Source organism: Tinamus guttatus, unplaced genomic scaffold, assembly GCF_059628265.1.
Source record: "Tinamus guttatus ecotype Peru unplaced genomic scaffold, ASM5962826v1 Tinamus_guttatus_pri_ptg001312l, whole genome shotgun sequence".
In the NCBI taxonomy this organism is placed as follows: Eukaryota; Metazoa; Chordata; class Aves; order Tinamiformes; family Tinamidae; genus Tinamus; species Tinamus guttatus.
The window spans coordinates 1-27734 of NW_028289846.1; the positions used below are offsets into that span (position 1 = coordinate 1).

Here is a 27734-nt window from a genome sequence, read left to right on the forward strand (position 1 = left end):
CTTTTTCTTTTCTTTCTTTCTTTCTTTCTTTCTTTCTTTCTTTCTTTCTTTCTTTCTTTCTTTCTTTCTTTCTTTCTTTCTCTCTTTCTCTCTTTCTCTCTTTCTCTCTGCTCTCTTTCTCTCTTTCTCTTTCTCTTTCTCTTTCTCTTTCTCTTTCTCTTTCTCTCTCTCTCTCTCTCTCTTTCCTTCTTTTTCTTTTTCTCTTTCTCTCTCTCTTTCCCTTCCTCCCTTCCTTCCTTTTTCCCTTCTCCTCTCCTTCTCCCGCTCTCACCTCACTTTCCTGTGCTGTCCACACTGTTCTAAAGTGAGGAGCAGGATGGCAGGGGACAGGCTGGGGAGCGATGGGACAGCAGGGACACGGGGAGCGCCGGGGCCGGTCGGGGGTGGTGGCAGCGAGCGCCGGGGCCGCTGACGCTGCCGTTCCCGCAGGGAGCGAGGTGGCCCAGGAGAGCCTGCTGCTGCACGGCCCCTTCGCCCGCAAGCCCAAGCGCATCCGCACGGCCTTCTCGCCCTCGCAGCTGCTGCGCCTCGAGCGCGCCTTCGAGAAGAACCACTACGTGGTGGGCGCCGAGCGCAAGCAGCTCGCCAGCAGCCTCAGCCTCTCCGAGACCCAGGTACGGCCCCGCCGGACGCTCGCGTCAGCCTCCGTCCGCGGGAATTGCCTCCCGAGCCGGGAGGATCCGTGCGCTTTTAAGGCTTTTTTATTCGTAACGAGGGGAGTTGGAACGGTTGTCGGTGGCGAAGCTGCGTTTTAGCATCCGCATTCTCTGCGATGGGGCGGCCGAGGCTGGGACCCGCAGCTGCTCCCACCGGCTCCTGAGCTTTGCTCCAGCTTCCTGGCACTTTGCTCCCATCTCCAGGCACTTTGCCCCCATTTCTCGGCAGTTTGCTCCTGTTTCCTGAGGCTTTGCTCCCATTTCCTGGCTGGTTTCTTGGCAAAAGCCAGGCAAGGCACCCAGGGCTTGTTGTAGCTGGGACTTTCTCGTTTTAAGGGGAAAAAAAAAAACCCTTTTTGCAGGCATTTGCCCTGCAGCGTAAGGAAAAGTGCAACCCTGGAGGGACGGAAGTGAATGAGAGAGCACACAGGACTGTGGGAAAAGTGGCGATTTGGGAAAAATGGGGGCAAGACGGAGAGCACCAAAGTGGGCACTGGAGGTCACAATCCCAGCAGGAAGATGCTGCATTGTCCGTTAATATTCAGCGTTGCAGTCGGCTGCCAACGGAGAAAGTTCCCTCAGTTTGGGCTGGGAGATTTTTGGCCTCTTTCCCGAATCCATTTAATTTCTGGATGCTCCCGGCCCAGACTGAGCGACCACTTTTCATTGCTTCTCGGGGCCCTGCTTCAATGATGCCAAAGGGAAAAAAATCATCGGGATAGACCTTGGAGCAGCCGCTCTGGAGCTTTCAGCGCTGCTGGCCGGAGCCGCTTCGCGGACCGTCCGATTGCTCAGGCGCTTAGGGCCTCGGTTTCCCTGCTGTGATTTAGGGCTAAGGCATCTCCCCGCGGGCTGGGGGTTTAATTAAACTTTGCAAAGTGCTCGGTGTTGTTTGGGAGAGGCCCCAGCAGAAGGAAGGCGAGTGCTCTGAGTGCATCCCGGGAGGGCGTTAATAAATATTGCTGCCAAAAAGTAGCTATTGGAGGGGTGGAAACCTGCCCTGGAATGCAGGGCTGCTCCGGGGTCCGTGTGGGGAGTGCCCCAGTGCTGCTGCGCTGGCACTGCGTGACCTGCGGGCAAGTGCCACCTCGGAGCTGGTGGCAGCGGCACCTGGTGTCCTGCAGGGGCCCAGGGACAGGATCATCCCGCGGTGCCGGCCGCCTGCAGCATCCCAGGCATCGGCTGCATCCCGGGCACCGGCTGCATGGAGCCTGCGGCATCCCTGGGCACCAGCTGCATCCCATGGTGCTGGCTGCATGACTGTCCTCAGCATCCTGAATCCAGGACGCTGCGTCTGCTGTGTCCCAGCCGTGCTCCCGGCACGGGCTTCCCATCCAAGCACCAAGGGTTGGAGCTGAGGGACTTCCTCGGGCAAGGAGCGAGGGCCTCTGAGCCTGGAGACCTGTCACCTCCCTGGGATGTCCAAGCACCAACCTGGGAAAAAAAATGCAGTTCCTGCAGCTAAACACGCTGACTACAGGGACCATGCCCAGACACCAGGGTGAGGGGCACAGGGCCGGTCTCCTGCACTTGGCGGCGTCGCTGGTCTCCCTCTCACCTCTCTGGCCAGGATTTGGGGTGGTTGTGGCAGGGTTATTTTTTCAGGGGGGAGGATGTTGGAGTTGTCGTCACCCTCGCCCACCGCCTGTGTCCCCTCGTTGCAGGTGAAGGTCTGGTTCCAGAACAGGCGGACGAAGTACAAGCGGCAGAAGCTGGAGGAGGAAGGGCCCGAGGCGGACCAGAAGAAGAAGGGCTCGCACCACATCAACCGATGGCGCCTGGCCACCAAGCAGGCGCCCGGCGAGGACATCGACGTCACCTCCAACGACTAGGGCGGGCGCGGGGCCCCGCGGCTCCCGCCATGCCCAGCGCGCCACACGGACCCTAGGCCGCCCGGCCGCCGCGCCGCTCCGGCCGCTCCGGCAGCTCCCGGCGCCCCGTCCCGGGACGCGCGGCCGGCAGCAGCAAGAGGAGGAGGAGGAGGCCGAAGGGCGCCCCGGCACGACGCCCGCCTCCGAGCTGGACGCCGGCCGGCGGCCGCGAGCTCCAATGAAAACGTCCTACCTAGACCCTCCATGTACCTAAGCCCCCTTTTTTTTTCCTGTTCTTTTTTCTTTACTGTTTTTTTATTCTCCCTCTCTATTTTTTCCGTTTCCCACTTTTTCTTTTTTCCACTTTTTCTTTTTTCCTCTCCTTTTTTTTTCTTTTTTCCTCTCCTTTTCTTTTTTCTTTTTCTTCTTCTTTTTTTTTTTTTTTTTTTTTTTTACAAAAGCCGACCCCGCGGTTCCGGATTTAATTTATTCTCCCCGTGGCTGTGTGCGTGCGCTCCCCGCCGTAGGTAGCCGGCAGCTGTAGTGTGTGTTACTGCGTGGAAATAAAAAGCGAAACGGGCTCGATGCCTCTCTGTGCCCAGCACGGGGGGCGGACGGACGATATTTGGGGGAAAACGGGGGGTTTTGGTGGGTGGAGCACGGAGGCAGGGGCTGGAGGGGCTGTGAGTGTCCCCGATGTCACTGCTGGAAGCGGGGATGCTGTCGGTATCCCTGGGAAGCACCATGGACCTGCGGCTTCAGAGGAGCCTTTTGGCCTGGGAGGAAGTGGAGCAGCAACGGGATGAACCGATGATGGGGAAAACCTCCTGGAGGAGCAGATTTGGGGCGGTTTGGAGCAAAATGTCCAACCCATCCCCGAGAGCCATCGAGCCCCCCGTGGTGCCCCTGCGGCAGCAGGATGCAGCACCTTGGGTTTCATCCCAACAGGATGATCTCAAACCACCCATGGAAAGGGATGTTTGGCCACCAAAGTGCTCCTGGTGGTGCCAAAGCATCCTCTGGGATGGCAAGGACAGCGTCTGCGGGGCTGGAGGGGAAGGGTGTCCAGGGGATGGACATCCTTGGGAATGGACATCTGCAGGGATAGCGGGGAGGGATGATCTGGGGATGGACATCTGCATGGAAGGATATCCATAGGGATGGACGTCCGCAAGGCTGGAGGGGATGGACGGTCCTGGGGATGGGTGTCCACAGGGCTGGAGGGGGATGGTGCCGACAGGGAAGGACATCTGGGGGGATGGATGTCCTTAGGCTGGTGGGAATAGATGCCTGTAAGGAAGGACATCCATGGAGATGGACATCCGCACGGATGGGTGGCCACGGGGCTGGCACAGACAGACATCCGCGGGGCTGGGGAGGACGAATGTCCATCAGGGGGTCGGGGGACGGACATCCGTGGGGCCACCTGGCTCCAGCCCTTGCGGAGCAGCCCGCAGCCGGGGCCACGCTGAGCTCCGAGCGGAGGGACATGGACATTCCTGATGTCGAGGCGCCAACCCGCCCGGGTCACCCCAATAATCAGGCAGCCTTTAAACGCATCCGCTTTTTATTCCCGACGGTTACAAGTGTTACACAAGGGGGGAAGCCAGGAGTGACCCCGGGCGTTGGAAGGCACCGGGTGCCCTTGGGAGCCGCTGGAAGACGTGGCGGGCGATGCTGGGACCTCGTGGCTGCTTCCCAGCACATCCCAACATCCAGGAAGGCTGCGGAGACGCTGCCGATGACGGCTCCTGGCTCCCGGCGCCGCAGGGACCGTCCGGCCACACGCGAGCAGCCCCGGCGGCTCCGCTTGTGCATTAGGAAAGGCGAAGCGATTAATTAGCTCTTAAGTGAAGGCGCGTAATGTTAGCATGGTTAGCTGCTGTGTGTGCAAGCTTTTTTTTTTTTTTTTTTTTTTAATGGTGCGATTTGTTGCCCTATGGAACAGCCGGGCTGCGCTCCCAGCCCCTCGGGAAGTCACCGGGGCCTCAAAATGCCACAAAATCCTTCAGGAATAGGTTTTTCCCCTGGGCCAGGACTCGGTGGGGGCGGTTCAGGACCGGTGCATGGTAGATGCTCCGACACCAAGGCCTCCTCCGTGCGGGATGCTCCGGCTTCCTTGGGGACACGGGCATCGCTTTTGCAGGCGCGAAGCACGGGCGGCCGCAGGGCTGCGAGGACGCGCGGAGTGTGACGTGGCCTCCCCGATGGCTTCAATTCTCTACCTGATTTTTCTGAGGGTCTCTGCGAGGTGGGCTGAGACGTGGACGTCAGAGCGGAGACGGGCGCCTTTCCTGCGGGATCACCAGGACGGCCTCCCCGCGAGACCCCTCGGGCGGCCGCCGGGAGCCGGCCCCGCGGGCCGGCCGGCGCGTTCCTCAGCTACGGCGTGTGGATGCAGGTCGCTAACTTAAAACTTACTGGTAGTGTTAATCCTCCCGCCGGGGCGGCGGTGTCAGTTCTCGGCAAGCGTTAGATCCCGCCCGGAGCGCCGGCGGCGGCGGCACGGCCCGCGCTCGGGCTGCTGGTACCTCGCTAGGGGTTTGCTCCTTGCTCTAAAGCGTCCCCGCGCCGCGTGCGACGAGGTGGCCGCTCACAAGCCCTTGTTGTAGACGACCGTCTTGCTGCTGGTGGCCGTGGCGATCTCGGGCTCCAGACGGGCCGTCTCGATCTGCGCAAGGAGAGAGGAGGTGGCATCAGCGTCACCTGCGCGCGGTCCCTCGCGCCAGCGCCCGGCGCATCGAACCAGCAGCGCGAGCGGAGCCGGGGGAACATCCCGCTCCGGCGCCGTCCCCGTCCCGCAGGGCCGGTGCGTCCCGGCGCTCCCGGCTCCTCAGCGGCGCCGCGTGGAGCCCACGTTCGGAACGGGAGCGCTTTGGAAAAATGTTTAACCTAGTTAGACAAATTAGCAAAAATTTGTGCAAAACAATTTAGGTATTTAAAATATTCAATGTTTTTAAAAACTGGAAAAACTGTTCTTAGCTTTCAGCTGCAAAAACCCAACAAAATATAACATCAAAGCAATCTTAACATGAGGTGCAACATAACCCTTCAGCAAAGCTGTTAAACAGCTACTGAGGCATCACGGGAAATAGCACTTCATTTATTCAAATGCACATATGTCAGGTTTTTGCACCATATGTCATTCCAAGCTATTTACAGTAATAATTAAATCTTAATCAACGTTTAACCTCTGTAAAATGTTTGAAGGGATCTAATCACCCTTCAGACTGCACTAATGAAGGAGAAATATATAAACATAAAAAGAAAATGATGCGGAGATAGCGCACCAGAAAGAACAGTAATTGCAAAAGTGTATTTCTCCGAAATATAATCAGCAAATTATGTAAAGTAAGCCAGCGAGTATTTTAAGTGAAGACATCTTGGGTGTCAGAGGTGTGATCAGCTAATTTTGTACTGCTATCCATAACAGATGTAGCATATTTTCTTTTCGTGCCATTATTAGCAACTTCGCCGGTGCTGCCGGTGCCGCAGCCCCCAGCGGCGCCGCGCGAGGGGGGCGCGTGGCCGGCGCCGGGAACGCAGGGCTCTCCTCGCGCTCCCGCTCGCCTCCCGGCCTCCCTCCCGCCTCCCGCAGGGAGCCACGGACAGCCGGGAAAAATCCCCCGCGGGAGCCCGGGAAAGCGGCCGCCTGCTGCCGGCCCCTTCCTGCGGTCCGGCGGGGCCGGGGTCGGGTCGGAAGGGGAATTTCAGCCCTGTTGGGCTGAAGGCTCTTCCAGTTGTTGGATTCTTGGCCAAGGATCCTGCCTGCATCCTCCTCCCTGGACCATGGCACCCCCGAAGGACGTGGTGTCCACGGGCAGCTCGGGACTCCCAGCAGGGCCGGGGACCTCCTGGGTTGAGGCCTGGTGGCAGAAGCCCCCTCGGGAGCAGCTGAACCAGCTCTCGCTGAGCTTGGTGCTGCCGCCGCTCCGCACCCGGCACCCCGAGCCATCGTCTCCCCTCACGCCATCGGCTCTGGCCTCCCCTGGGCACCTCTGCGCGACGCTCTGCTCGCTGCCCTGTCCGCAACACAGCTCTGCTCCAGGCCTTCCCTTCTCCTAAGCAAAGCGCCTCCAGGAAGGGCCGTCTCAGGGCTGGTCTCATGGAGCTGCTCCTACTCCTGCACTGCTGAGACAAGGACAGCGTCCTCCACAGCGGGGTTTGGTAGCGGCTCCCAAAGCGCTGAGGGTCTCTGGAGGTTGGGCTTGACTCACGTTCCTGTGTCCCAGCCTCAAGACCCACAGGGGTCCGTCTTGGTCAGGGCAAGCAGAAGCCCTCCGGAAGGAAACGTCAGCCATGGAGGGCACAAGGAAAGCTTCACAGGGGCTGCCCCCAAGGATGCTGCTCCTTGTCCTTCCAAAGTGAGGGCTACCATGGGCCTGGCCCTGAGTGGTGCCCATCCTCTTCCTCCTGAAGAGGAAGACCTGCTTGTCCTGCTGGGGCAAAGGATGGGTCCCCTTCCTGTGCCAAGGGTGACCATGCTGAGGTGCCTGACACAAAAAGCCATCAAGTGATGATGGGGGAAAGCTGTGCCAGGATGGGAGCCGCCGGAGCAAGGCAGCAGGAGAAGGGGAAAGGCTGCTCTTCCCCTAGGAGCGTCTCTCCGAGCACATGAGCAGAGGTGGCTGGAACTGCTTAGACGCTCCCAGCACTCACCCGGAGGACCCTTCCCCTTCCAGCACATCCCCAAGGGCGTTAGGAAGGAAAAAGCAAGACCTGCAACCGCCGGCCTTGTCCAGGTGTGTTTGGAGCCAGCAGCACCGGGATCACACGATCCCAGAACGGCTGAGGCTGGAAGGGATCTCTAGAGATCACCCAGTCCAACCTCACTGGGGGTTCCACCTTGTTGATACCCATCCCCGTCGGGGGACAACGCGGCGCGCGGGGCCCGGCGAGGAGCCCTCCCCATCTCCGCCTCGCCGCGGGAGCCGCGCGCCTCTCGTCAGCACCGACAGGGCTAATTGGGGTGATGAAGAGCTGGCTCCGCGCGCTGGCGTGGGCTGCCCGAACAAATGGCGCGGCGGGCACAGCTGGCGCCGCGGAGCCGGGCGCCCCGCGCGTCCCCGCGTCCCTTGTGCGCGGGCACCGCGCGCGGCGCGTCCGGCGCAGCAGCAGCAGCAGGCAGCAAGCAGATGCTTTTTGTTTGGGGTTGATACTCATTTCTATCCCAGCTCGGGGAAAGGTGTAGAAAGGAATGTGCTCCGGAGAGCGCACGGAGAGAGATAGGTCTAGGCGCGCTGCCAGCGAGCCGGTAATGATATGGGAGGCAGCTAGGGGAGACAGGAGCAGATGGATTTGGCATACAGCTCCTCGCTCAGCCAAAAAAAAAAGGAGGGGGGGAAGGAAGCAGAAAGCAGCCAATTTTGGTGGGGGGGTCCCGTGGACTGCCGGGTGCTGCGGCAGGAGGAGGGGGAAGGCATCGTCTGGCTGCTCACCTCCTCCCCTGCGTGTCCCTTGGGAAGGACGCTGGGAAGGTGGCCCTGCTGCGCTGCCCGGCTGCGTGTCCCTCCGAAATGGCCAGGCTGGCTGGGCCCCAGCGCCGCTCAAAGCGGCTCAGCAGAGGCCATTACCAGTATGATCCAGTTTTCCCCCAAGCTACCGCTCCTCATCCAAGCTTTGGGACCAGAGGGGTCTCCTTGCAGCGTGATGCCACCGCGGCACAAAGCCACCTTGGGCTCCGGCAGCTCCGTTGTGATGGTTCATGTCAACCTGCTCTGCCCGGGGCTCAGAGTGCGGCCAACTGGGGCTCCTCTGTGCAGAAGGACCTCAGAGGCCAGGTGTGACATGATTACTTGGGGCAGAAAAACCCAGAAACCAGAAAAAAAAATGTGTTTTTTTAATGCTCATTCTTGTTCCGGCAGTAGAAGTGCCTAAACATTGTTGCTTTCTGGTCTCTCAGATCTTCTCTTAATTGACAGTAGCTGAAAGAACACTAATAGGACCCAAACTGCAAATCTGTCCCAGGACCTGCACTTATTTTTGTAAGGCTTTCCAAAAACAGAAAAATGAAAATGAATGATTTAAAGACACCAAGATTTTCCTCTCCTCTGCTCTGATAAACTTCTTCCAAACTTTTCCTGCACACTCAAGAATTACAAATCCACTTGCTAAGCCTCAAGATCAGGAATTTGGGATTTCCTAAAGATCACTGCTTGGAAAGGCGACAGTGACGGGAGACCAGCAGGTAAAAAGCAGGTCGGGGCCGCGGTAAAAACAGCTCAGACCAAGGAGCTCTCTGCAATCGCATCGTCTTTCTGTGAAAGGCATTCAAAGAGGATCAAACCACCTCTCTGCTAATGTTCAGAGCGAAAAACTCCTCTGCCTTCTCCCCTGTGAGGTTGTCGTTTAAAAAGTTGGTGTTACAGCTCTTTCCTGACCTCTTTCCAGTTTTCCGACATACTTCAGAAACTATGCGCCCGGCAAGTGGACACACTGGTTGCGAGCCGGTCTCGCGACTAATGTTCACTGTGATAAATAACCGTGTCAGGGCCCGCTACACGGCTTGCTGGCCAAATGACAGAGCTGGGGGGAAAGTATTTTGAGCTAAACCTGAATTTTGCTTGGCTTTCTTTCAAATTAACACGAGAAGTGGAACCGGAGCCTGCAACGCTTCCTCCCCGTCGTGCTTGTTTGTTTTCCCTGCGTCTTTTAAACTGCCCCTTGCAACGGCCTGATCACGGAGTAAAACCATCACGCTGAGTCAGCAAACCTAAATGTTTTCCCCAAATGCATGCGAGTGAGTTATTCAACTCCTGGATGTTGGCTAAAATATTAAATATATATTTACATTAACTGAAATCTGGGAAAATCCTGCAGTGGGTCTGGCCACAGCAAGAGGCTTGGAGCATGACGCTCCTCAGCTGGTGGCATTCCATGGCACCTGGGCTCTCCCAGTCTTGATGATGCCCTTTGCATCCCAAATAGAAGCGTGGCCGGCGATGCCGCTGGCCGCTCCGGAACGCCGGGATCAAAGCCGGTGGCACAGGCACCTGCAGGAGGCTCCGGCATTTCAGCAGTAACTGCTTCCCCTGCTGAGGGTTCGGACGCCTGTTCCCTGCTGCCTCCACTTTGATCCTTGCCTTTTGTCTGACACCTTAAGGAATTTTAAGCAGGGAACTGACATTCCCTCAGCATCTGCAACGCTCCCTGGTCGGGATGGCAGCAGGCAAATCCCAGATGTCCTTCCTTAGCCCATGCAGGTGGATGCAGCACGTTGGGCAGCGAGCCGGTGTTTTGGAGCATCCTATGCAAGACATGAAGAACCTGGCACGGACTTACTGCTAGGAAGAAAGTCACGGCACAGCCTCACCCCAGTGCTCAAAGCCTGATGAACACCATAAATGCGATTAATCTTGGGATGCATCGCTCTGGGAGGGCAGCTGCACTCGGGTCTGCGCCTGCCAGCTGAAGCCTCCCTCTTCCGCACGTGTTTTGGAGTGAAACGCAGCCAGTAGCAGATAGGGATGAGCAAGGAGACAAGACGTTCAGGGCTGCACTTGATTTATACCACCCTTTTACTGCCACAGGAGGGGATTCACATGTAATTCAGCACACACGCAGAGCAAGGAGCCATGAGACAATCCAAGTCTATGGCTTGACTGCAAATCTGGAGCTAGTGAGATGTGTCTAGCAGGTGGGTAACGTGTCTTAAATCCCTGCAACGGAGTAACTCGGCGGCAGGTTTCACACACACGACTGCCTCTGCATTGAGAGCTCTCTGCCGGGGTCTGTCCCTTCTCTGCAGTCACTAAGCCCAGCCGACACCAAAGCACGAGATAGAAACGTGTTGCCTCCCCATAGGACCTGGGTCACTTGAAACCGGCTAGCACAAGGTCTCCTAAGTGTCCTTGGAAGAGGCAACGTCCAGAGCAGGCTTCAAAACCTGCCCAGGAAATGGGGCAGATAGATAGAGGTGCTGCAGCCCCTGCTCCAGCCATGCCACCAGCTGCTTCTGAGCAGCTTCTTCCCAGCTGATTTGGGTGCATTTATGGAGGTTGTTGTCAAACCTCTGGTTGGGCATCCCTGGAACCGGCATTAAAAAGTACTATCCCTTGAAATTAATTTCATCTTCATTTTCTCTCCCCTCCTTGAGAAAATACAAATTAGCACCAGGAGGATAACTGAAATATTTGGCCATCCTAGCTCTTGAGGGTTATCCATTTAAGAAGGGTGATTTTTTTTTTTTTGTGCCTGGTTCCTGCTAGGGGTGTGTTGATCACCAGCATCCCCCTCCATCTGTCTGAGGGACAGAGCAGAAAACGGAGGCTCTTCTCAGATGAGGTGCAGCCTCTGGTGCAGCTGCAAGGCTCGAGGTGCATCTGCCCTCACCTCAACCACAGCTGGGGTCTTTGCCCCGCAGCAGGACGGGGAGGCTGCAGGATTGATGGGGTCAGCACGGAACAGCAGCTCATCAAGGCGGCAGGTTTTAACTGCTGCTCCCCAGCTTGGTGGGAACACAGCTGCCTATACACGGAGCCACAGACCAGTGCGTCGCAGCTCCTGCAAAGAAAAATATTAGGCGCTGCTACTACAGCAAGAAAATGTTTTCATCACGAGGAAAATGAGTGGAAAACACAGCATTTTGGGGTATTGCCCATTCACGTGCATGGTGGGGAGTACGTTTGTTTCCGGTGCCATAGAAATGATGGATGAGAACAACGCCAGCCCCCAGGAGGTGGGAAGATAACCCATGACCGCAGGCACCTAAGACTGCGAGGAAGCTTCAGCTGTTCGACATGTCCCTGCCTGTCCTGGGAACACAGCAGCTCACAGACACGTTTCACTCCTGTGCTCGGTCCCCTATGTCCCTTCCCTGCCCTGTAGCAGCTTCTCAATAATCCATGGGCTTTAATTTCCCACCTCTGGATGAAGGAAAACTGTGCCCAGACGAGCTGAGCCCAGGGAGCACATGGATCAAACCGCTCCGAGAGCCTCTCACCAGGAAGCAGGACGTTCTCAAGCCCTCCAGATTTCTCAGTGCATGGCAAGATTATTCCCCTAGAAAAAACCATCTCCCAGGCCTTGCAAACTAGTGCTTTGTGAATCTTTTGTGAAGCAAGAGTGATGTCCACAGCAACAGAAATCCCAAGCACTGAAAAAGATGTGAACCACGAAATCCTGATTTTTTAAAAAGCAAGGTGAAAAGAGTCTTCCAGTTTCTTATCCTGAAGGAAAAAAGTGACACTTCCAGTTCTTTCTAGCAATAGAGCTCCTAAACTCTCCAACTCTGGAGGAGTTCTGCTCTTGTGTAGAAGGCAAGTGCTCAAGAGGTAAACTAAATGAATTTCTGCTCCCATCCAGGTCCTGAATGGTGCGCATCCCTCAGGCTGCTACAGTGCTCTCATCTCAAGTCACCCAGTGATGAGGGTGAAAAACCCTTCTTCATGAGAGGTCATTCTCCTGAAATCATGCAGGGCATTCAGGACAAAAGGAGGCTTCTTCCACTGCATCATGAAGAAGTCACGTTGTAGACTTAGTTGGAAGATATTCAAGCCAACTGATGGATGGAAAAGTCATCAGGCCACCTAAAATATCATCTGGAGAAACCCTCCAATTTGCAGAGTTCAGGAGCTCTGCAACTCCCTTGTTTCTGTCTGGAACATAAGGTATCAGCAAACAGAGTTGTCTTCTCTCTTTGGAAGAAACACAATCCTCCACTTTCAAATATTGACAGCTGAAGGAGGCAACTTGACCTATGTTTAGGAACTGCAAAAGAAGGGCCTGATCTCAGGAGTGCTGAGCTCTATGTGAAATGAAAATCTCTAACTTTTGTCGTACAGGAAAGTGACTGGAAGACATTCCCTCATCAATCCAAATGGCTTCATCCTGCCAAAAACAGATCAGGATCAGAGTACAAGAGGCCTTTAACTCACCACAACATGATCTTCTCTTCCTGTCCTAAGTTGTTGTGGACAATCCCGCTGAGCCCCAGAGGGGACTGTCCTGTAGTGCTGGCCTGTGCAAGTCTGTGCCATAAGGATTTCTGGGACATAAAAATGGCATGGAAAGACCATTTGTTTGCTAGACAAACCTGAAGCAGTGTGATAAAAATCTTCTCTACAGGTAAATGAAGGAGCAGGGTTTTCAAGAAATGCAAAAAGTCTCTTCTGGAGATGGAAAGGGGAATTGTGTCACCACAATTTTGATGTAGGCAAACTTTCCTTTTGATGAAAATGATCAATTAGGTCCACTTTAATATGAATCTTTCAAGAGAAAGAGAGAATGTGTTGCTGTTTGGTAGAAATACCAAACCTTGCAATTCTCTAGTTATGAGGCAGGAACAGTGTGGTGGATATTACAGGAATTTAGGAATGTTTTGGTTGCTTCAACAAAGCTAAGCAATTTCCTCAGGATCCCAAGTCTTTTTCCCATTCCCTTGTCTTGAAGGGCCAACAGTCTCATCATAAACCAGCTGCAAGATCTAAATGATTTAAGAAGCAATTAGAGAGAATTATAAATACTTTCGCTGGGAAAACATGGTTAATAAGGTATTTTCTACAATAACCAAGTATAATTAGAGCAGGCGAGTCTGGACAACAGGCCTTCTTGCTTTGTTCATATCCGCAATGTCTCAGTTGGAGTACTTGGAGGAACAGTGGCTTCAGATGAGCCAAACCAAGCATCTCTGAGGAAGCAGAGAAGGATTTACACAAGAAGAGGAGGCAATTTTACCAAAGGACTTGCTCTGTATGGCAAGAGAGCCAAGCAACAGCTAGGGAAGAGCTGGAGAAGGGCCCAGCTGCACCCAACAGAAAGGCTGCCCCAAGATCAGAAAGGGGAACACGGGGTGGGCTGGCAGACAGCAAGGAAAGGTCTCAGCTTTCAGGCCAAGAAGAAGGGAGTGAAACTGAAAAGCCGCAGGAGGCTCCATGGACTGAACAGGACCAAGGAGACAAGACTGAAATCCCCTGGATGGATGGAGGGTTGGCATCCCTGGGGGAAGTGCTTCGGGAGGAGCCGTTCTGTTTATAGTAGGTGCTGCTGAAAGGTGTCCCGAAGAAAGACAGCAATTAGCAGGCCTGCAAAAGAAAAAAAATGGCTTCTTTCCACAAAGTGCCTTTTAAGTATGTTTTTTGAGCCCCTTTAAGGGTTAATGTTTAGCTGTTTATCCGGAGTTGTCGGATGTCAGCTCTTTCTTTTGACTCTTAATGGCTTATAGCCATCAGGAGGTGAAGACTCCTCAAAAGAGATGGTGTCAGGAATGTTTTTTTATGCCCACTAGCACCCACACACCTGCAGGAGCCTGTGCTTGCAGGAGAGATAGTTTACATACTTGAACCTGTATCCCAGGGACAGAGATATAAACATGAAACCAGATCCCCGTCTGACACTGCTGCCGAAGCCCCTGGGCACTACAAGAGGGTCCTTTCTCCCACACCCACGTTGAATGACCACAAAGAAGCGCTCGCTCCAAGCCATTGCTTCGCACTCAGAATAAGCTCGGCTGGTCCAGGTTACAACTTTAGGGTCAGGTCCTGTGAAATCTGCAGCACCTTTAACTCCCACGGACTTCACCTTTGCTGCTGAAACAAAGGGTTGCTCTCAGGGACAGACTTCAAAACGCAGCCACGATGCAAATCAAAGCTTCGCGGACAGGCAAGGTGAGAACAAAGACGCCGGCTCCAAATCAATCACAGCACTGCTCGCTCGTGACCTTCCCAGGCGCGGGATGTCACCGAGCCTCATAATTACCCTGCGAGGTGCAAACAGGCGAGGAGGTTGTAAATCTTACACACCACGACGCTTCCTACGGGCCTGAAAAGGCCAGCGGTGGAGCTGATGCCCCTGAAGACGTGGTCCTTCCCCTGCGCTGGGCACAGAGCATGGCCATGCTCTCCCCAAGGTGCAGAACATCCCTGCTCAATTCAACCCAAACCTTGCCCGTCCTGCTAAACCAATGATGCAGGTGTGGACAAGTCCCGCAACACAAATATTTACTCATGGTCTCTGAAGAAGTGCTAACTCATTTTACAACCCTTGCCAAGTTGTCTTTGGAAAATATCTCCTCCTCCAATCATCCTGGACAGGATCTAACTTCTCACTTTCCTTGGAAAAGGAGACATTTGCTCCCCAGAAATCTGAGTGCATGAGATCTTCCAAGCCCAGCCTGTTCAGGACTGAGCTGACATGGGAAATGCTTTGGTTTTCCAATGCAACAAAAATACTTTGTGCTGGCAGGCTCCTGGGCAGCAGCCTTCCTGAGCAACACAGCTGGAAGGAACTAGAAGTTAGGCATGTTAGGGGGATCAACAGCACTGGAAACAAGTGATGTCTCCATCAGAGAAGGCTGGTGGGAACAGGAATGGGTGGGAGGCAGCAGAGAAACAAACAGTAAAACCCCCTTGTGTTTCAGGTCAACAGGGACTACAACCTTTCTCACAAACTGCCTGTTCAGCCTGGAGCCACCACGACTTAGTGGAGACATCAAACACAAAGGCTGTAGAGATCCTTGCTTTCCACTGCTCAGAGAAGGCCCAGGCAGGATGACACGGCTCTTCTGTAATACAAAACTAAGACTAAGGTCCTTTGATGTCAAAAATCAGCTCAGATAATCCCTATGGGTCATAAATCAATTAAACCAGAGAAATCCCAGATCACAATTAGTGTGTCAAAACTTCTTGAACACTTGCCAATACTCCATTGCCATGGGGTGCATAAGACTGACTCTGTATTAAATAATACGAACCCCAATCTGTTCTCAGCCCCTGTGGACAACTGGCATAAACCATCTTGCATCCATGTGGCTAAACTCCCTTCTCCCAGTGAAGAGGGTGGCTTTATGCATGCTGCTCACAGGAGCAGTCCCTGGAAGTGCCACTCGCAGCCATACAGGAATTAGCTGGGAAGTGGTGGCTGGCAGAAACCAAAACTGACCTGAGAGGATGCAAACATGACTATGGTCTCCAAACCTAGACTATGATCTCCATGGGCTATTATTTCTTATTAAGGATGAGCTAGCAACTTACATTTGAATTTGGTGCAACTTTTTCAAACCTGTGTGTCTAATATCATCCTGCTACTCCCTAAAAATCACCTCCTCACCCACTGCTTTCTCCTTCCAAATGCAGGACTTCGTGCTGCCCTTCACAATAATTTGCCCTCCAAATATTCACAAATATTTGCCCTGCAACCTCTTATAGAAATGAGCTATGCTTAACAAAAATGCCAGGCACAAACCTTGTTTTGCACCACCTTCTTCTGAAATGCAGATCAGAGCTCAACACACTTCCAAATACCCCAGTTCTCTCTAGTCCAACGTGAACCACACCAGCGTTCAATCACTCAGTATCATATAAATCTTGATGGGCTTCTACTTAAGTAAAAAGAGCTACATGCAACTTAAGTTGGCTCACACAGGTCAACTACATATTTTAAGCTCACATTGAAAATAGTTTTGTCTATGTCCAGCTCCTGCTGACATCCAAAGGAAAAACTCTTTTGAGTCTTTAGGAAATTCTAGGAGATTCTAGGAAATTCTAGGAGAAATTCTAGGAGAGAAATCTCAGGGGAACTTCTTGGTGCCCCAGAAGTCAATGACGAAGTGTCCAGTCTATGTGTCAGTAGGGAACCAAACCCTTGGAGCACGGCTGTAGTGACAATCTTCTTCAATCTTTTGGAGACACATACAACTGAGATCCAGCCTCTTACAAGTCCTTAAGGACTTTGTGGCCCTTCTTTCTTAAGAGTAGTTCCTTTGAGGATCAATCATCTCCTTTGCCAGGGGTAGACTTTGGGCAGCACACTTAGGTCACCAGATTCTCAGGAAACCATTCTTCAGACACAGAAGCAAAGAAATACCACAGAACTTCTCACTTCTCAAACATTTTTCCCTGTGGCAGCTGGCAAATCCTTTCCTTTGCTTCTCATCCAAGTTGGACAAAATTACTGCAGAGAATCCCTCCGGCTCCCCTCCCCCAGTGCAATGCAATCCCAAGGGAGAAATGGTTTCATGGGGACCCCCTGCTGTCTTGCATCTGATTTCCCTCCTAAGTATGGTATAGGGAAGCGTCTCGAGGGCTATGGCTGTGACCTCCATACAGCTCTTTTGTCAAGTGCCATTTCATTAAAAAATCAGCCTTTTAACTGTGGACACATTTCAACCTCACCAAATCTGCTAATTATTGACAGTTGGTGAAGAGGAGATTTCACTTGTTCCTCCTGTTAAACTGCATCTAATTAGTAATTACTGGTTCACTGTCATCTTTACTGCAATAATCCCACTGCACATTGGCTCATTAACCTTTTGCTTTTCTAAAGCAGCCTGCCAACAAGATGAAGGCTAAAACAGATTGGAAAACAATAGCTCAGCCTTGGATTTTAGGCTGTTTATTCCCCTTGTCCTGGAGATCCAAAAGGAAGATTATTTTTAAGAAAAGGCTTTCAGCTGAAATCAGCCTAGTTCCAGAAGATGGCTTGTTTTGCCCTAACCAGATACGAAAGCTCTTTAAACTTAACCTGGGATGAGGGCACTTGTATTAACAGAGCTGGTGCAACGGTTTCTCTGCCATCAGATCCTGCCACAGATGCTTCAGCTCCATTTCTCACCTGGGTTTATCCTTCTTTATCAGCCCCATTCATCACACAAGGTGTGGGATGAGCACATTTCTGGGGGTTTGCAGCATGCATCCTCTTTGATGCTGCAAAATGAAGGCGCTGGAGGAGCAGGGACCAAAGAGTGGAAAATCAGTGGAGCAACCCCATGGTTATTTCTTTTGCTGCTACACTGAATTTAATTTACACAAGTCCCATTTTCAGTTTGGAACTGTCACAGCTGTTTCTATTGGCAGTGCATAACTGAGTAGGAGTTGTCAGTGGGGATGCTGTAGGATAGGCGGCTAGAAAAGAGATTCCCTGGGGGGCTTGGGAGGCAGTTTTAGGTTGTGGGCTAAATGCATTAACTAGATGCATTAACTTAACAGTAGTGAATTATTTGATGTGTATTTATGTATTTAGGTATTAGAGTTAACGCTCTATTGGGATGAAAAGAATATTTCTCGGTATACGAAGTCTGCTCAGAGTCAGGAACCCATGTCTTTATGACTGACACTAGGTTTTCATTTTTTAAGGCTATCTTCTTCTAAAACATAACACCTAGAAACAAGCTGTAATTTTGAATAACACTTGTAGACAGTAAAGTGGATTCCATCTGTGCCAAATCAAGAAAAATATGAGGTCTTAGTTTGACTGACTACCAAACCAAGAGAAGGTCTAGATGCATTATGTTTCCCAGCATGGGAAAGTTCAGCTCCACAATTTTCATTTAGTCTATTAGCGATGTTTCTGCACACAGTCAGAGCTGGGTTATAACTTCTCTTATGCTGCCTTAAAACACCTATAATTCCACTCACTATGAAGCAGCTATGCCTGATGTATATTGATGTATAGTTAGTGATGTGTAAGCAGAAGCAAAGACAGTAAAGAGAGTGCTGAAACCATGGCTCTTGAGTTGCATCAGCCCACCAGCAGTTCGAATGGGGCTTCCATGCCAGGATATCACATAAGCGATAACAGGACCATGTTGGTCTGAGGCGGCTCCCCAACTGTGAGAAGCAGCGAGCCAAGAGGGGCTGCCAGTGCCCACATTGCCAGGTCACCCACAACCAAACATGGGAGTCCCAGGGAGCCAATTCCTGCCTCTGACTCACTCCTGGGGTTCTCCTTCTCCTCGTCTCTCCAAGCTGTGATGAGTGCCTTGTAGGCTTTTGGCCATGGCAGCATTTAGGCACAAAGTTCACAGACACATCAAGGCTGATCCATTCTTCCACTAGTACTAGAGGGGACATGCCCCATGAACCTTCAGATATATGTCAAAACACACTTTTTTTTTTTTTTCAGATAAGTGAGAAATAGGTATTTGGAAAGACAGGGAAGGAGAATTTTGGTGGTGTGTGATTTGGTGGCTGCAATTCTCTGGAACGTTTTATATTTTATTAAATCTATCATGAGGCTTTAGTTCTGCCTGAAAATTAATTGCAAGTTTGAAGCATGCTCAGAACCCCTGTTAGGAGAGTGGATCAAAGGAGGCCAGTCAAGCTCCAACGCTAAAACCAGAGCTTAATAACACATCAGCTTTTGCCTTTGCTCTCTGAGTAAAGAAAAAAGGACTGCGAATGTGTGATTAAGGGCAAAATTTGGCTCATTTACAATTCCTTAAAGGGTTGCTCTTCAGACCATTATCATATTTTTGGAGCAGAACACGCCTATCACATTCTTGTTGTTAATAATTTACTCCCTGGGTAGAACTCATTACAACAGCATTGTCTCAGTAGTGTTATGTTCATAGCTGCTTCAATGACTGCAGTTATGAAAAAAGTAAATGCACCCATACATACATGCCTATATTTACTTACGGAGAGAGAAAAAGAACACTTGGAATAGGGTCTATTTCCAGATGTTCGGCAAAGTCTATTATCTTAGGTGTCTGACACATTCATGGATCAGTGGTGAATGATCAAAAAGTCACACGATCATTGACAGACACTCTTTGCAATGAAAATCAGATTTCATATCCAAGACAGTGAAGAAATGCCTCTGAAGACCATGTTTCACATAAATCACTTACTCTGTTTCCTTGAATGACCCCAAAATAGCCACCACTGAGGAGATCTCAATGAGATCCTGCAAAATGGGTTGAACACCTTTATACATGCACACATCTACAGTGAATGCAAATATGACTGGAAGATTGACTGGATAGGGCTTTAGAGAACCTAATTGCTTGGTTTCAAGAGATCCAGTTGTGCAAGTGGAGATAACTGCAGCTGACCAGAGCTGAGACCCCGTTAATTAATGAGCTATAGCACCGGCTGTAGTGGTTTCTCGTCATTGACATGACGCGTGGGCAGAGAGCACATCATTCTGTTTGATCTACTAATCAGCGCTGATTCATGTTTACACTGCAGATAACATTTCATCTGCTCTTAGAAGGTCATTTCCAAGTGATTCTGCATTGTTTCAGTATTGCTTGTTGCCTGTAATATTCTCTGAAGGAAGATAGACCTTAATCTTCCCTTGTGTCAGAGAGGGCTCGAATTCATGCAGGTGTTAGCATCATCACAGTTTCTCAAGCAGCAATATCAAACAGTACACATTACAGCATATCTTTCACCCATGAAGCTCAGACTATACCAAAACAGGCAGAAAGGCCTCATGAATTTCATTATATAGCTAGAAAACCTATAACGTCGAATAGACATTTTTGCTCAGATATTTTTTGCTCAGAGCACCTCGGATTCCGCTTTCCAACTATTAGTTCTCACTGACCTTAGCAGGCAATACTTCAGAGACTCAGGTGTGGAGTGATGCTAGGTGAACCTACAGAATATACTAAAATGCACTAAATGCACCACATCATTTCAAAAAGGAATTGTAGGGCAAATTTCCTGCTATGTTGAATGGTTTGGTTTGGCCAACAGTATAAAATGTGCTTTGCCAGTGACAAGGAAGAATAAATACAGTGACTGCTATTAAAGATTTGAGAAGAGGTAATGCTTGGGAAAGTGGTAAATAATTAAGAACGCAGGTCACTGTTACAGGGACATGTGGCTCACACAGTGATCTGTGGAAAGGAAGTCAATGTGCATCACACTATGGTCAAATATAAAGTTGCTTCTGGAAGCAAAGCCCATACTCACATCATAGGGCACCCTTTTTGGGGAACAGTGGCAATGTGTAACCTTTGAGGTAAACAAGCTTGGTGGTAAATCCCATAGCCCCATTATCCTGGTTATTCTAAAAGGAGATCTGTCGGGAAACGCCCTGGCTACTTTCTGGCGGTGCATCCCTTGTGAAGGGGATGAAATATCCTTCCAACATGAACTTTGGCCATATGCTGGGCATATTCCTTGAATGGATGCTGGACTTGGAAATACTCCCCTGTTCTTCATGGCCAAAAACTCTGAGCAGAAATTGAGGACACAGCAAATAATTAGTGACCATGAGCCAAGGCATGAGCTCATGCCAAAACAACTAACAAGCTCCGTGGATGTATGAACTCAAGGACGAGAAGGTAAATCACTTTGCCCCTGCAACTGGTGCTTGTGCACAGCTTCCTATTGGAATACTGCTTCTGGTTCTCATGTAAGTGACCCCGAAAGGATGTTGACTAATTAGGAAGAGTTTAAGGAAGAGCCGTGTGAATCATTAAAGCTTCAGAAAATGTGTTTTAGCAAGAGCCTCCAAGATTGAGATATATTCAGCTTCCTAAAGAGAAGATTAAGGGACAATTTTATCTCAGCCTGTAAACAACTAGAAGGACAACAGCAAATTCTTAACACGTTTTTTCAGTCTAGCAGACAAGTGTGCAACAAGATTTCCTGGCTAGGAGAAAAAAAAAAAAAGAATTAACCAGTGGAATAACACAGCAAAGACTGTGATACCAATCTCTGATCAACTGTTCTAGTGCAAACAGAAAGAATGACATTGAAGTCCTTTGCCCTGTTTGACATCGTTTTTAACACTTCATAATAGTGATCCTCCCTTATTTGCAATGCTCAAATCTCTCAACACTGAATGACTGAAATTAATGACTTAAAAAAGATTACACTTTAACAATGTGTTCAACTAACTAAAGTATAAATGATTTAATTAGCCATTCTGCTAGTTCCCTTTCACTTTAACAGCTCCATTGCCCAATTCTCACCCTGCCTTCCTGCTTTCATTTTAGTGGCCATGAGATGCAGAATCTGCTAGGTGCAGAATTGTGGGGATTTCCCCTGGAAATCACTCAGATTTGGAGCAAATATCATTTTGAAGCACCAACAATGCAGCTGAGAAAACAGAGACCCAACATCCCCTGCTCTCTAGGTTGTATATTTGGGGAGACAGACTAGAAAATGGAAAGGCCAAAGCCCTCAAAGAAATGCCTGGAAAGTAGAACAGCTTGTAGTGGATATCCCAGGTACCACTGTTTGCTTGATGGACGGACTGTGATGATACCAGGGAAACTGCACTGTCCTCAGAGAGCAGGAGCTGAGCCATGTCCTGGGAGATGCAGCTCCATTATAAGGACAGGAAGAGCCCGGCTTGACTATCATAGTGAGAGCCCTTGGCTAGAAACATAAACATTGCTCGACTTGTGATCTGAACACGTCTGACCTGCACATTGCCAGAAGAGGAAGCAGCTGCCCACACTGCCAGCTGAAATCCTTTCCCGATTGGAGACCAGGCAGGCACAACATTATCCTCATATGTTTATGGAAATCTCTTGCTCCACCACATTTGCCGCTGGTGCTGTAAATACATTATCTTACACCCCAAAAACCCTCCATACAGGAGAGAGCACTGATGGGGGAGAACACGGATGCAATGGAAGGGAGAAGGATCATGTGGTCGCCTCCTTTGTGTCTTTAAAACATGTCTGTGGTCAAACCAAGATGCTTCTGCTCAGTTCATTCGTGTTTACTAGAAGGGTGTATCACCCCATACGACCCAAGGGCTGGCTAAAGTTGTGGGAAAGCCACATGATATTAATCTATCCTAAACTGGTAAGCATTAGAAGAGAGGGACTACCATAACCACCCTTTCCTCAGTGAATCTACACTTATTCAAATGAATGAGACAGCAAAGGGCTTTATCCATGAAAGAAGGAGCCTGGTAGGAATGAAACATGCAACAGAAGGGTTGATTGCTGCTGCCGGCACATTTCTCACATGCAAACACCCAATATGTCCCGTGTGCCCTCTCCCTTCCCATTTCTAAGCCAACACAACCTGTGAAAAGTCAACAAGGAGCAGCATGAGTTTCCCTTGACTCTTAGAGTGGGATTTGTCCAAAAGCAAAGAGCTTCTATGGTCTTACCTCCTTAGAGCTACTGTAACAGGTCTCTGCTGCTTGGAAAGCAAAACAAGCACAGATAAGCAGTGATGAGATATCCCAGTTTTTGCCCGGCTGTGTACTGACCTCAGACATCTGCGGGAAGAGGCTGATGGCCAAGGGGAGGGCCAGGCCAAAGGCAGCGAGGCACACAAGGCTTTGGACCGGGAGAATCATCCGGGGACGGGACCTCAGGAGGGACGTTCTGCAAAGAAAAGGCTGGGTTAGGCCGCTCCATAGACCACGTTAGCCTGTGCTGCCACCCAAACAGACCTTTGCTCAGACCTGCTGGCCTCCTACACCCCAGCTGGTGTTAAAACCTGTGTGGAGACCAGATCTTCGCCTGGTCTATGACTCTAGCCCTTCATTTTACAGATCACGAATAATTAAGGACCACGCTTTTCTGCCTTTTTTTGTGTCACCTTGAGTCTTTCTCTGAGGGTCATCTCTGTGAGTTCACGAATAGAAGAGCACGATCCAGCCCCAGGGCAGTCCTGTGTACAACACACTATGGTCTTCCACCCCACCGCGTTACACAACCATGGGCAACTTTGGTGCTCAGTTCTCCCAGATTAAAACAGCTTCACGCTCCCTTCCTCCACTTCAAACCAGTCTCACTCTGGAGAAAACACTACAGAAGGTGATGTGGATGGGTGCAGGTGTTGCCTGTATTAAGGCTTTGGAGATGATGCTGAATGAACAGAAAGAAGTGAAGCTTCATAATTCTCTGAGGACTTTGTCATTTGTGGAACAGAATAATACTGAAAAGGGCATTTGACTTAGTGGTGTAATAAAGCAGTAAACTTGACAATATCTTAATTTGTTAAAAATCAAACATCTTTAGAGTGGGTGATAAGGCTGTTTTAACACGAGCTGTCCCCAGGGGATATTTATGAGTTTAAGATGTGTTAACAGCAACCGCTTAAAGATATCTGCAAGGTCAAGTTCTGATAATGACCCATTAAGTGACCCTAATGATGCAATTAACACTGAATGACATGGACAACATTCAGCCGATAGAAGCTGGTATTTTAAGTATGTTACAGGAGACAGGACCTCAGACAGTTTGCAAATGAGTGTGAACTGGATGCTTTAGGGAGAAAAATGGAATCCTTGAGCGTTTTGTTCAGGGAGGTATTCCCTGAACACTTTTTTTTTTTTTTTCACCAATCTGAAACAACTGAGAACTGAGAATGACAATAGGTTTTGACCAGGTATTCAGCAGACTTTGGCAATGCAGATGGACCATCCAGGGGGCCACCATCTCCAGCCTTAGTCCCAGCATGTCTCTCTCCACTGCTTGGCCTGACCAACAGTGCCCAGAGGATGCTGATGCCTGGAGGTGTCCTGCCATCAACCACAGGCAGGAACCTGCTAGTTAGTGCCTTTCCAATGGGATAACACCAGAGAAGTTCTCCTGGGGAGAAGGGAAGGCCTAGGAATGATCTGATGACACTCAACAGCATTGTGGTTTCCATCACTGGGTTTCAAAACATGTTTCTAATCAAATGTGTGCCGTTCACCAGGTCCCCAGCCAAAATGGAAGAAATCTATCTACATCAGGGGATGCTGCTGGGCCCTGAACCTAAGTGCTTTCGCACACACACACACACACACACCCCTTATATTGGAGGACCACCTCCCCGTGCAGCCTGAGCCTGCCAGAAAGGCAAGATAACAGATTATCTCCATGCCCATCTGCTTCTCATCTCCTGCAGGCTCCGAGCAAGCACCTCATGGATTACAACAGCGCAGCTGCCGTGTGGAACTCGTTAGCTGCTGCGGGCTGGGTGCATGTGCCCCAGCGTCCAGGCTCTTTGCTCTTGCCCAGCAACGGGTGGTTGTCTTCATCTCAAGGAAGGGTGGAGAAGGAGAACCAGGAAAGCAACATCCAAAACTCTAATCCCACCAATATCTTAGCTCCTTGCTCCATACGCTAACTGCACTCACCAGCTGCTCTTCTGTACATGAGACGTTCAAGATTTGCCAGCAACGAGCTGTGACAACCAGTCCCCAGGATGCAGAGGGGCAATTGCTGAAACTGATTTATCCTTATGCTTAAAATGTCATGATCCATTAGAGCCCTTGCTGAGAAAAATCACAGGACCAGCATCCTTCTAGCCTCCCTGGAGTACAGTTTAGAAGCAAGACATCGCTGCTTATACTGCCCTGACACTTTAATTTGGAAGCTGCACCCTCTTTAATTATTGCCCTGTTGGGGACCTTATAATCACCCAAGTAAAAACCACACCAATTTAAAATGATCCGTGGTTCAGCCTCCAGGTGTGATTTCCAGGAGCGTTCCAGACTCGGGCCAGTTCAAATTACAGCAGCTAACGTCCTAATTAAGAAGAGCTATGGCTCGATTTTAAAGGGGGAGGGGACTAATTAACACATGTAGTGTAATGTCTTAATTGGGATGCGGCTTCTAAAATTTGTGTTCAGAGTAAATGACTCATGATCAGTTGGGAGGTCACTTTTCTTCAGTCCCTAGGATCCTTGCACAGATTTTGGAAGAAAATTTAGTTAATTATTCTATGCTGCATTTTGTTACCTGTCAAATGCAACCAAAAATGATCTCCCTTCACCCACAACCACCCGCCTTCCACGATGGAAGTGCCTGATTAGATGCTTCCTAATGGCTTAATTGCAGAGTATTGTATTATAGCAAGCCATAACTAAACAAAACAATTTTCTGTTTGTCCAAGACTGAATTATGCTACTGCATTGTGCTGTGTGCTCTACCAGGGGGTGAGATCATGGGTGGGGAGGTCTAGACCCTTAGATCCTTGTGAAAGCTCAACTTTGCTCTGAGCTTCTTCTAAACCAGACTGCTTTACCCAGAAGAAGGTGAATATTATCCTACCTTAGCAGTCGTTCTGCGCAAGCAAAGGGACACTATTTGTACACGACAAAAGTAGTTTTATACACTGCCCTGTCCACAGGTCAGAATTGGCCAAGATCTAGTGAACTAAATGTTGGCTTTCAAATGGGACATGAGGGCTTAAAAGGTTTGTGCCAAGACAAAGTCTTATGCTTTAAGGCTGCAAGAAGACAGCAATATGCATGCTCTGTTGTTCCTTTTATAGAAGCCTTTTTTTTTCCACCAATCCTTGCCATGGACCAACACGAATGATAATTAATGCTTATACATTGCTCTCTGGATGCACAAGAAAACACATTTTTCTAATACTTTCCTGTTGCATTTCTCTTCTTTACTCTCTTTCAAATCCCCTAATGCTTATTCTCCCGGTAATCTGCTGTCATGAAATTTGCCTGGCAGCTAGAAATAAGGGAGTAACATGTTGGGGACCTTCTGGCTTACTGATCTTAGGTAGCATCTACTGTTAACAGATATACCTAAAACAACTAGATCTTTAGGGTAATGCTTAAATATGCATGAGTGTGCATGTACGTAGGTATATACACAGACACACGCATACTTGTACAGACAGTACATCTGCTCCACAGAGACAGTGTGTTGTAGATCTTGTAAATACACCTTCATTCAACTTTCATCACATTGTTCATTAGTGGTTTAAATTTTGCATAATTTGGCAGCTGCCTCTGGCGTTTTTCAAGAGGTACTGTAATTTATTCCATATGGAAGTCACTCGCTGTACTAAAAAGGAGTTATCAGGTTCAGCGAACCAGAGCTGTATTTGTCTAGAAGGAGGTGTCAGATGCTAAACTAAATATGACAGGAGTTAACCAAAGTCTCCCAGCTGACAGATTCTGTGGGGTTTCTGTAGTGTTTGGTATAAACAGGTTCAAAGCTAATACATACACTGCAAGACGCCGAGGACGCTGTCAGGGTAAGAAAAGCCCTGGAGGCTAAAGCCCCCGATATCCAAAAAGGGAGTTTGGCATTGCTGTCCAATCCCGGCTGGCTCGCTCCAAATCCTGACTGTGCAACGTGCCCCGTGGCTCCATCTGCGACCATCCTTCACGTCGGGGCTGCCCCACTGCTGTCTCCCTGGGGTCGTTCCGAGCCTTCCATGCTCACTTGGGGCACTGCAGGAAAACCAGCTCTTCTGTGAGCAGGATCTTGGCTGGTGACTTTCTGTCCTCCAGGACCTCGTGTACCCAGGGTGGCACCTCTTGCTCCGGCTCTTCCCATAGTGGTCCCTCCCAGCGGATGCAGACCGAGCGCGGGCCGGGTATTTTTGTCTTGATTGACATAATTAAAGGGAGCAGTTTCAATGTTTACTCTGGTAACAGCCGTGACAAATTAAGGTGTCACTGCTGTCAGCTGTTTAGCTCAAACAAACTTCACCACAGGCTTAGCCGGACAGAGCGACTTAGCGCTTCAGAGGAGGAAGAGCCTTGGTAGGAAATGTCCTGCAAACGCCGCTGTGAGGAGAAAACCTCTGGCAAAAGGGCACAGACACAAGGGCCAGGAGGTCCTCCTGCTTCACGTGCATGTTTTGCAGTGAAAGAGAAGGTCCACATGGAAGAAAGCTCCCTTCTACTACCACCAGCCACGGGCTGAGCATTGGCCATCAAGAGAGTAGCTCATTATGCTGTTAGCTATCAAGAAAGTAGCTCATTATACTGTGCTATGCCACAGCAGCCCTGAAATGTCCTTATTTTATGAGCTTTATGGGAAAACAGCCCTGACAACTGGTGTGTGAGGCTGGTGACATACTGTGGTGCTAGCAGCTCTGCGAGCCTCACAATTAGGACGACGTAGAGATGAAGAAAGAGTAAAAATGCTCCTCTTCTGGGGACACAACCATTCTGCTTCTTGTTTCTTTGTCAGCTCTTGTCCCCTGCCAAGAGTTCTGTCCTTATCTCCCCATAATTCGCACAGTCACCTCTGTGGTGTTCTCCTATCTAGCCTGACATCCATGAGCTCTTGGAGCTCAAACTCAGGCCTGCTGCACTTCAGACCCTCTGAGGTTACTTCTGCTGTAAGATGGGGAAAAGTCTTCTGGATGAAGAGCTTATAGCTTATGTTCTCCTGTCCCCACTGACCCACTGATGGCTGTTAGTCCAAGGCATCCACAGAAGACACTAGTGGTGGACTGAGCTGTCGTGGCCCCTTATCCAGACCATGAGAACCTAGTCCACTGAATTTGGGCTCTTTCCACCACAAGTTCAGGCTACCAGGGAACCTGTGTTTGCATATGCGAGACCTGGACAGCCTGGATGGTCTGCAAGACTGCATGGATGGTCTGCAAGACTGCCTAGATGATGGGCTCCAACTCTGCAAGAAGTAGGAAGCTGGACAGAAACTGATGGAGAAGGCTGGAAGATGGCAGGTGCTTTCTGCAAGAAACTTGTGCTGTTTCTCATTCTTTCATTAATCACCATCAGATAAAAAGATTTGCACCAGCATCTGAATAACATGAAATGTATGAAGTTCAAGAGATCCAATGCTTATGTCCAATGGACATAATTGTTCCTGCACCTTCTTCTCCTCTGTGGAAAGGTTGTGATGAAGTTCCCA

At 50.1% G+C, this 27734-nt stretch overlaps 2 protein-coding genes across 2 annotated transcripts in view; one reads left to right on the plus strand and one right to left on the minus strand.

Moving 5' to 3' along the window:
* The first annotated feature begins 341 nt into the window (after nucleotides 1-341).
* On the plus strand, nucleotides 342-2547 carry LOC148590490 (homeobox protein EMX1-like). The gene is made up of 2 exons (XM_088538984.1): nucleotides 342-614; nucleotides 2321-2547. Exons 1-2 carry the CDS (start codon nucleotides 342-344, stop codon nucleotides 2486-2488), a joined length of 441 nt encoding a protein of 146 aa, XP_088395110.1. The 3' UTR covers nucleotides 2489-2547.
* Nucleotides 2548-5048: 2501 nt separating this feature from the next.
* LOC148590491 (sideroflexin-5) overlaps nucleotides 5049-27734 on the minus strand; it is a 54571-nt gene continuing 31885 nt past the window's right edge. The window contains exons 9-10 of the mRNA XM_088538985.1: nucleotides 22370-22487; nucleotides 5049-5138 (exon numbers count right to left, since the gene is read on the minus strand). Coding sequence (XP_088395111.1) covers nucleotides 5061-5138; nucleotides 22370-22487 — 196 coding nt within the window. The 3' untranslated portion in view covers nucleotides 5049-5060. The remainder of the gene's footprint in view (nucleotides 5139-22369; nucleotides 22488-27734) is intronic.

Coding starts and splice junctions, on each gene's coding strand:
- LOC148590490 (XM_088538984.1), top strand. CDS start 342: ATGGGACAGCAGGGACACGGGGAGCGCCGGGGCCGGTCGGGGGTGGTG. Junction 615..2,320: donor TCAGCCTCTCCGAGACCCAG/GTACGGCCCCGC, acceptor CCCTCGTTGCAG/GTGAAGGTCTGGTTCCAGAA.